This window comes from Vitis riparia, unplaced genomic scaffold (genome assembly GCF_004353265.1).
Source record: "Vitis riparia cultivar Riparia Gloire de Montpellier isolate 1030 unplaced genomic scaffold, EGFV_Vit.rip_1.0 scaffold322_pilon_pilon, whole genome shotgun sequence".
In the NCBI taxonomy this organism is placed as follows: domain Eukaryota; kingdom Viridiplantae; phylum Streptophyta; class Magnoliopsida; order Vitales; family Vitaceae; genus Vitis; species Vitis riparia.
The window spans coordinates 467,080-477,590 of NW_023269668.1; the positions used below are offsets into that span (position 1 = coordinate 467,080).

At 38.6% G+C, this 10,511-nt stretch overlaps 1 protein-coding gene across 1 annotated transcript in view; it reads right to left on the reverse strand.

Moving 5' to 3' along the window:
• LOC117909766 (lysine-rich arabinogalactan protein 19-like) overlaps positions 1–8,526 on the reverse strand; it is a 31,417-nt gene extending 22,891 nt beyond the window's left edge. Inside the window, exon 1 of the mRNA XM_034823822.1 lies at positions 8,236–8,526. Within this exon, the coding sequence (XP_034679713.1) occupies positions 8,236–8,526 (291 nt within the window). The remainder of the gene's footprint in view (positions 1–8,235) is intronic.
• Between the last annotated feature and the right edge of the window lie 1,985 nt (positions 8,527–10,511).

Consider the following 10,511-nt stretch of genomic DNA (forward strand, 5'->3'; position numbering starts at 1 on the left):
TGAACAACTCTGAGTTCTAGTTGACAAGAACGACTATTGGTTGTGAGCTCAGTACACTAGTTGCTATAAATAGTTGAGGGTTGTGGATGACATGGGCTACTTTGGGTTATGAGCTAAAGGCTCTAAATGCTATGAACAACATTAGGCAGTGGTTGACATGAACAACTCTGGCTCGTGAGCTCAAGGCTTTAGATGTTATGAACAACTTTATGTTATGGTTGACATTAATGACTCCTGGTCATGAGCTCAGAGCTTAAGACTCTATGGACAACTCAGAGTTATCGATTATATGAACGACTTTAGGTCATGAGCTTAGGGCCCTAGATGCAATAAATAGCTCTACGATATGGTTGGCATGAAAGACTTCGAGTTGTGAGCTCATGGCTCTAGATGCTATGAACAACTCAGTGCTATAGATGACATTAGCTACTTTAAGTCTTGAGCTCAAGGCTCTAAATGTTATGAACAACTCTAGATTGTGGTTGACATGAACGACTCCTAGTCGTGAGTTTCAGGGTTGTGAAAGACATGAGGTACTTTAGGTCATGAGCTCAGGGCTTTAGATTCTATGAACAAATTTGGGCTATGGTTGAGATGAACGACTTTAGGTCGTGAGCTCATGGCTCTTGATACTATGAACAACTTAGAGTTGTCAATGACATGAAAGACTATGGGTCATGAGCTCAACACTATAGATACTATGAACAACTCAGGGTTATGGTTGACATGAATGACTCTCGATCGTGAGCTCAAGGATCTAGTTGCTATGAACAACCAAGGGTTATGAATAACATGGGATACTCTTAGTTATGAGGTCAAGGCTCTAAATGTGATGAACAACATTAGGCTGTGGTTGACATGAATAACTCTATGTCATAAGCTCATGTTTCTAGATGCTATTAACAAGTTAGGGTTATGGATGACATGGACTACTCTAAATCGTGAGGTCAAGGCTCTAGATTCTATGAACAACTCTACACTATGGTTGAAATGAATGACTACGGGTTGTGAGCTTAAGGCTTTAATTTCTATGAACAACGTTAGGTTGTGATTGAAATGAATGAATCCGAGTTGTGAGCTTAGGGCACTATATGCTATTAACAACTCAAGGATGTCGATGACATGAGGTACTCTAGTTCGTGAGCTCAAGACACTAGATGATATGAACAACTTTGGGTTATGGTTGACATAAATGACTCTTGAGCTCAAGGCTTTAAATGCTATGAAGAAATCAGGGTTGTCGATGACATGAGCTAATTTGGGTTGTGAGATCAAGGCTTTAAATGCTATAGATAGCTTTAGGTGGTACTTGACATGAACAACTCTATGTCATGGACTCAGAGTTCTAGATGTTGCGAACAGCTCAGGGCTATCAATGACATAAAAGACTCTAGGTCTTGAGATCAGGGTTCTAGATGTTATGAACACTCAGGGTTATTAATGACATCAGTCATTCTGGGTCTTATGCTCAAGGCTCTAAATGCTGTGAACGACTCTAGGTTATGGCTGACATGAATGACTCTAGGTCATGAGCTTAGGGCTCTAGATGCTATTAATAGATTAGGATTATGGATGAAATGAACTTGTCTTGCTTGTGAGCTTAGAGCTCAAGATGCTTTGAACAACTCTAGGTTATGATTGAAATGAATGACTCCGGGTCTTGAGCTCATGACTCTTAATACTATGAACAAATCATGGTTGTTGATGACATGAAAGACTAGGACATGAGCTTAGGGCTTTAGACACTATGAGCAACTAAGAGTTCTGGTTGACATGAATGACTCTTGGTCATGAGCTCAATGGACTAGTTGCTATATACAGTGGAGGGCTATGGATAACACAGGCTACTATGGGCATGAGCTTAGGGCTCTAGTTGCAATGAACAGTGCTGGGTTTTAGTTGACATGAACAACTCTATGTCATGATCTTAGGGCTCTAAATGCTATGAACAACTTAGGGCTATTGATGATACAAAAGACTTTAAGTCATGAGGTCAAGGGTTTAGATGCTATGAACAGCTTTGGGCTATGGTTGACATGAACGACTCCATGTCATGAGATGAGGACTCTAGGTGTAAATAATGGCTCAAGGATGTGGATAACATCAGCTACTCTAGGTCGGAGCTCAAGACTCAAAATGTTATGAACAACATTGGGTTGTGGTTGACATAAATGACTCCTAGTTATGAGCTTAGGGCTTTAAATGTTATTAATAGCTCAGGGCTGCCAGTAACATAAAAGACTATAGGTTGTGAGCTTAAGGCTCTTGACACCATGAACAGCTTAGCGTCATGTTTGACATGAACAACTCTAGGTCATGAGCTCAAGGCTCTAGGTGCTATGAATAGCTTAAGTCTATGCATAACATAGGCAACTCTAGGTCATGAGCACATGGCTCCAGATGCTATGAACAATGTTAGGCTATGATTCACTTAAACTCTGTTTCATGAGTTCAGGGCCTATATGCTATGAACAGCTCTGGGCGGTGGTTTACATGAATGACTCTAAGTCGTCAAGTCAAGGCTTATATGATATAAGCAGCTCTCAGCAATGGTTGACATAAATGAGTCTATGTCGTAAGCTTTGGACTTTAGATGTTATGAACAGCTTTGGGTTGTTAATGACATGAAAGACTCTGAATCATGAGCTTAGGGTTGTGGATGACATGAATGACTCGGGGTTTTGAGTTAAGGGCCATAGATACTAAAACATCTTAAGGCTATGGTTGACATGAATGAGTTTAGGTAGTACGTTCAGGGCTTTAGATGTTATGAATAGCTCAAGGATGTCAATGACATGAGCCACTCTGGGTCTTAAGCTTAGGACTCAAGATGCTATGAATAACTCTAGGTTGTGGTTGATATAAATGACTCTAAATCATGAACTCATGACTTTGGATGTTATTAAAAGCTCAGGGTTATGGATGAAATGAGTTACTCTTGTTCGTGAGCTCAAGGCACTAGATGCTATCAATAGCCCTTGGCTATGTGATTTGTCCCCAATTGGTGTACTCTTTGATTTAGTCCTCATACGGGAGTTATCAACAAAATTTATAAACCTAATACACCATAAACTAGGGTAGCATAGCTAGCATAGCATAGTGGCTCTAGGATCGTTCACAGGAATGTATTTTCATATTATACATGATATTAGTTTAACATACTAAAATAGTGTTTTTTCTTCATGAAGTTAGCTTTAAAAGAAAACATAATCATTGGTTGAAAAGGGTTGGTTTAAAGCTAACCAAAAAAATAGTAACTGTGATTAGTTACAAAGAAAAGGTTTCTTGGTGTTAGGAAAATTAGGCTAATCCAACCTATGGTATCACCCTAGAGGGAGGTGAATAGGGTGATGGTCTCTTTTTGCAAATTTAAACTAAGTGAATGTAAGAGACAATTATATGCAAGTATATAACAAGCAATATAAAGACAATTGCATATAAATTAAAGAGTAGGGAAGAGAGAATGCAAACACAAGAGTTTATAGTGGTTCGGCGCAACTCGGCCTACATCTACTCTCCTCTAACTTCCATCCCAAGCTTGAGGTTGCACTAATTCAAGGCTTCCAAACCAAGCCTTCAAGCAATACAATTAGATCATGGTTCCAATTCACCATCTTGGACTTTTGGCTCCAAGCACCCTTTACACTTCTCAAGAGATACCACACTCTTGAGAAACTTCCTCTCAAAGGTTTACAAATAAATAATCTCACAAAAATCCTAGCATAAGAACTTTAAGCTCAAATGATACAAGAAAACTAGGATTGAAAGGTGCACTAAGGATATGCAAGTTTTAGAATAATGGTGCACTAAAAAACACTCTTCCAAGGCTCAAATATAATCAAGAAAGGTTTGGGAAGGTTAAGCTTTTAAACAATGAAGATTGGAGCCTTTTTATAGAAGAGAAAAACCAAACTAGCCGTTTGGGGGTTCGACCGGTCGAGCTAGGGGTCGACCAGTTGACTAGCCATTAGCATTTAATGATTGGCAGGTGACCGTTGGACCTCGACAAGATCTCAATTGGACCTCAACTGGTTGAACAACCGTTCTAGAAGAAAGAGAAATTTTTTTGCACCCTCGACCAGTTGAGCTGTGGGTCAACTCGGACCTCTATCGGTTGAGCTGGGGGTTGACCCGAACCTCGATCGGTTGAGCTTGTGGTCGACCAGTTCCTCACCCAGTTCAACCGATTGAGCCGTTTTTTGGCTTAACAACCAATGTTTTCAACTTAAAACCTTTTAAAACAAGTTTGAAAGACATTTAACACAAGGTTTTAGTTGAAAACATGAAATCATCCAATTCTTAAAATATTTAAAACAAAATAACTCTTGGATGATTTTGGTGCATAAGTAAAGAATGTAATGCATGAAAATCCTAGTGCACCAACAACCTTACAAAGAGATCTTATGAAGCTTGGATCTTAAAAAAACACTTCTCTTTGAGGTTGTCTTCTTCTTCATGATTTCTCCTTGGCTTGATTTGTATTTGTGATTGCCACTTTTGAAATCATCTTGCCTAATCACACTTGAAATATAATCATTAGTTATAAACCTTTTTTTGTTACCATCAAAATCTAGATTAACCAAACCTTGGTTTCACAATCAAGTCTTGTAGAACCTAAGGCGGTACCAACTCTCCTAAAAGAAATTGCTTGTAGGAAAGGCGCATACCCTAACCTTATAATGCATTCACCCAAGCGCCCACGACGAACACAAGGGGAGTTGATGGACGTGGCCAACCCTCTGATCTGCCAACAATTTCCCCCCAGCGACACCCTTGGGGTTCGAACCCATGACCTCGACTCTGATACCACTTGTAGGACCTCGGGCGCTACCAACTCTCCTAAAAGCAATTTCTTGTAGGAAAGGCGCATACCCTAACCTTATAGTGCATTCACCCAAGCGCCCACGGCGAACACAAGGGGAGTTGGTGGATGCAGCTAATCCTCCGATCTACCAACACTTGGAATTTCAGGTTACTAGGTTCAGGTCCCTTACACAAAAATGGAAGATTCCAGATCTTTTCCTCGAATTAGGGATTTAACCTATAGTTATTTCCTAAACCGGTATGGTACAGTTGATTCCTATTAATGGTCTCAACCCTAAAACCTCTCACTGACTCATCTTTCAATGGTTCATACCTCTCACCTGGTATTGCCCATTCAAGGTGGTCCTTAACCTTGGAATGCCTTTCAAAAGCTCGCAAGAGATAACTAATGGATGTCTCCGGGGAGTCCAAAATCTTACCAAGTGTTGGCTATTCTAAGTAATCCTACCTTTAAAACACCTCCTAGAGGCTCGCAAGAGATAACTTAATGGATCTCTATGGGCTAAGTCCAAATGCTTACCAAGTGTTGGCCCAGGTGATTTTAAGGGATTTTAAGTTAACTAGAAAAATAAAAACCATTAACAGGTCACAACCTCCTTTCATTTAAATCGAAACAAGGAAAACTCCCATTTTTGTATCCGGATTCCTTACCTAGCTTCATTTACTCCAAGAAACAAAAAGCCTAGCCACTCATCCTCTGAGAAAACATCCCCAGATGGTGTTTGGCTAGAAAGAAAATAAAAGACAAAATGAGAAGGTAAGGCAGAGCAAGGCTTTGTATTTTGCTTACTAATAAGAATGTATAAGTGATCTCTTTAGAATTTCTTCCAAGCTTCAGAGATTCCTAGCTCTTGAGATATTACAAAAAGGAGATATTCTAAGACATATATAGTGAGATATTTGCAACCCCTTACTAGAATATCCTAAATATATAAAAACAAAAGATCTTCAGCTGATTACAATATCTAAAAATATGTTCGGCTAATTACAAGGAGAGAATGGGTAATTACACAAAATATCTACAAACAAAAATCTAATGGAGTCGACAGGAAAATATATGAAAATTACACAAGGGGAATTTCACGAGGTTGCGAAATTGTTTTTCTTCAGTTATGGTTTCACAAGCCTTTTGCAATTCACATTCACCAGTTTCATAAGGCAAAAAGGGGCTTGTGAAAATTTCGCAAGGGGAAAAAGGGCTTGCGAAATTCCTTCAGCTTTGTTCGCTCTCTGTCCTGTAGCATTCACTCCTCTTAGCCATTTCGCAAGCTTGCGAAAATTTCGCAAGGTTGAAAGGTGGGTTGCAAAATTGTTGGATGTTAGATTCTTTCTCTGATTCTCTTCCTTGCTCACTTGATTGATTTGGCAAAGGCTTCGAAGCTTTCCAAGACTTGGATTCTTTATGTTTTGAGCTTCAACTAGCTTTGCCATGAACGAAACAAAGTCCTTCCTCATTCTTGGCTCATTTTAATGATCAAAAAGCTATTTAACAACACCAAAACTTACCAAAAATTGATTAGTGTACTTGCAAAGGTCCTTAATGTGCCAATTGGGTTAAAAGGTATTAATTACTACTCAGAAGTGTGTGAAAAGAGTTAATTTCAGGCTATAAAATAACACTTTTTGAGTAGTAATCACTCCCCCCAACCGACATATTACTAGTCCCTTAGCAATGAAGAAGAGAAAAACAAAAATTAGACAGTACATAATTTACGAAATCATGTTGATTACTCCAAAAATTTTTCAAGTGGCATGATTTGAAACATACTTTCCCATAGAACATCAAAGAATCAAGTCTCAACTTTCAACAGGGGTTATCAAATCACTTGCTCATTTACAATTTATAAAGAGTAGTCATTATGCAAATTACTATCAAAAGAAATTCCAGTCCCAAAGGTCCAATGCTTACTCTTTCACAAAAATCTATGTGTTATTTATTAGCTTCCAAAAATAGTATGTCAAACTATACTCTTTCTCCTTAACCTAGTCCTTTTTCAAAACTTAGCCAACTGACCAACCAAAAAATAGGCTAGGAACGCACCTCTTTTATTTCAAAATTTTTTTCATTATAGGAGTGGAATGCTAAAGGTATTGTTTTCTAAAGTGTCCATGTAACGGGGTCCATCGATGACTCTCAACCAATCAAGGTTTAGAGCATCAAGCTTTAAGGATCTTTCAACCATTAACTCTTTAGATTTTACCTCGGACTTTTGAATTTGAAAAACTTAATACCCAAGCACCTACAATATGTTAAACTCCACCTATTCACCCTTGTAACGAGCATTGAGGTCAGTGACTCCCAACCAATAAAGGCTTAGGGAACTAGGTTTTAAAGATTTTCACCATATACCCCTCGGACCTTGCTCGGGTTTCAAAGCAAGCATAACACTTTGTTCTTGTCTCTTTTTTTCTAAAGGCTCATTGGCCTTTCACAAGGTGTCCCAACACTATTAAAACGAGGTCAAAGAAAAACCAAGTTGAAATTTTCCTAAGTCAAGGGGATTAAAATAGTTTTTCATCTTATAACCGGAACCTAGTGTGCACAGTGTGTGGTAAGATTAGAGTGGAAGAAATAAGGTTGCATTCAATAGGAGTTTCAGTAATTTATCAAGTCCAATAAGGATAATACCAACTCTAAATTTTAAGTAAAAAAATAAGAATTCAACTTCTCCCATTTCATTTTGAGAAAATTTTCCTTAATAATCACAAAGAGTAGAGTAAAAAACTTTTAAAATTAAACAAAAATTTCAAAATTTAAGCAAAAACAACTAAATTAGAAAATTAACCTAATATTATTAACAATACTTCCTTCCTCAACTCTTCCCTTAACCGAGATCTTCATTGCCCTCAATGTGGCAAGAGCGATTGAACAAAAAGAGAGGAAGTGGTACCTCCTGAGTTGAATTGACTCTGAGTCGAATAGGAGAAACCACATGATTCAAAAAAAAAAAAAAAAAAAACGAGTAATGAGTAGAGGAAATAGAGAAATGGCAAATATAATAAGAAATTATGTCTATATATTACTCTGGAAAAGTACAATATGGAATATAATCATGTAATACATCAAATCCCAAGTTATAAGACATCTAAGTAAAACACTATAACTAGTACTATAATAAGTAAATACAAAAGATAAAGATATGATCAACTGGTGGCTGGATCATGTGAGGATGATGGATCTATGGTAGCCTATTATGTAGTCTGAATCAGGGCCTCGGCTGTGGTGGCATCCTCGGTTGGAGCTACAAGCTCTGATGGGCCAAGAATGTCAGCCTGAGGTGGTGGCAAGATACCTAGATGCTATTGTATCTGATGAAGGATGACAGTATGCTGGTCTAGCTACACACGCATCGCCTCCATCTACTAAAATAAAGCATTATGTGTAGTAGTCAATGTTTGGAACAAATGTACCATGGCACGAAACTCTGTGGCAGATATGGTCATGAAAGGCTCCGATGTGGAAGATGTAGCTAGTGGAACAGGAGGTGTAGGTGGTGGAACAGTAGATGTGGCCTCAGGCATAGGTGGTATAGGGGCATGTGGTATAGAGTCTGTGGAATGCTCATCCTGCGGTGCCTCCTCACCCTGTGGTGGCTCTACTACAAGTACTGAATAACCTGCCAACTGTGTCCATTTTTCGAGAGTGATGCTCTCAACAATGATGGCGACGCTCAGTAGGGTAGCCCATGTGCTCCAATACATGACAAAGCAGCCTTGGAAATAATAGTTGAATGTGGTCGGCTCGTTGTAGCTTCTTCCTATGCACCTTCTCCTCAAAGTGGAGGAGAGCCACCATAATCAGGTGATGTGGCCCAAAATAAAAGCCTTCACATATCCTAAATAATGCATCTAGGATGGCTCCTCGCCTCTGCACTAGATGTTGTAGAGGGAAAATGTTGAACCGCAGCAAAACATCTACTAGGAGCATCCCATATGGAAGCTCCTTACGAATAACGTATGAATCTGAAGAGGTCCCTCTGGATAGGATACGAACCATGTCCCACTGAGATAAAAGGGACCACTCTCTGAAGTCTGCTGGGTCCACTGGCTCATATGGAATATGAAGAGCCTCAGCAATGTGCCTAGCCTCTAGGATACCCTGGCATCCATCAATGATGAAATGGATGGTAGTAGGGTTCGGGATGTCTCAGGTAGTCATGGTTTGATAGAAATCCATGGCTACTTGATTACTACTCAAAAAGTGCTATTTTATAGCTTGTAATTAACTCTTTTAAACACTTTTGAGTAGTAGTTATTACCTTTTAACTCAATTGACATGTTAAGGACCCTTGCAAGTGTTTCTAATTAAATTGTGGCAAGTTTTGGTGTTTTTAATAGTTTTTTATCACCAAAGCAATCCAAGAATGAGGGAGAGCTCTATATAGTCCATGGAAAAGCAAATGGAAGCTCATTTACATGAAGAATCCATGCTTTGGAGCTTCGTAGTCCTTTTCCAAAGCCAATCGAGAATGCAAGGAGGAAAAACAGAGAGAGGAATCTAACATGAAGAAATTCAAGAGGAGAGCAGCTTCAGGAAACATTTTGAGCACTTCTTGGAGTCCATTTTATACAACTTTATATTGTTTCAACGCTTGGGAAGTCAGGAGTCTAATGCTTCAAACGGTGTGGAAATCGGAGCTAAAATGAAGAAGTTATGACCATTGGAAGACAACCGCACCAAGTTGAAAGAAAATTTTGCAAGTTGCAAAATCACAAATTCAACTTGCAAAATCAAAGTTCAATTTGTGAAATGGACAATTTCAACTTGCGAAATTTTCGCAAGTCATGTTTCAACTTGCGAATTTTTCGCAAGTCATGTTTCAACTTGCGAAATCCACCTGTGTAATCCCAGATATTTGCGACCGACTTTGTTAGATCTTTTCTTCAGATATTTTTGTATAAATCCCTATTTTCTCCTTGTAATCCACTAATCATAGGATTCCTCAGTCAGGAAGTAAGAAGGAAGGGTAAACAACCTCTCTAGAAATATCTTTTTGTAATATATATGAATCTCTCAGGAGTTTTTCTCGGAGACCAACTTTATATAGTTTTAAGAAAGTAATACACAAAGCTTTTGCTCTGCCTTACCTTCTCATTTTGTTTTCTCTTTTATTTTATTTCTAGCAAATCAAACTCTGAGGATGTTTTCCTAGAGGATGAGTGGCTAGGCTTTTTGGTTCTTAGAGTGAAGGAAGCTAGGTAAAGTTCCGAATGCAAAATTGGAAGTTTTGTTGTTTTAGTTTTTAATGAAGAGAAAGTGTGATCTGTTAATGGTTTTTATCTTTTTAGTTAACTTAAAATTCCTTAAAATCACCTGGGCTAACACTTGATAAGGCAAGTGGTCTCCGTCCATTGAAATACACTAGTTTATCTCTTGTGAGCCTTTGGGAGGTGGTTTAAAGGTAGGATTTTCTAGAATAGCCAACACTTAGTAAGCTTTTGAACTCCCAGGAGACATCCATTAGTTATCTCTTGCGAGCTTTTGATGGGTAATCCAAGGTTAAGGAACACCTTGAATGGCCAATATTAGGTGAGAGGTATGAATCATTGCAAGATGATTCAGTGACAGGGATTTAGTGTTTGAACCCATTAAGGGGAAGCATCTGTACCACACTGGTTTGGGAAATAACTATATGTTAAATCCCCAATGCGAGGAAAAGATTCAAGTGATCGGGAACTCCCTTTTT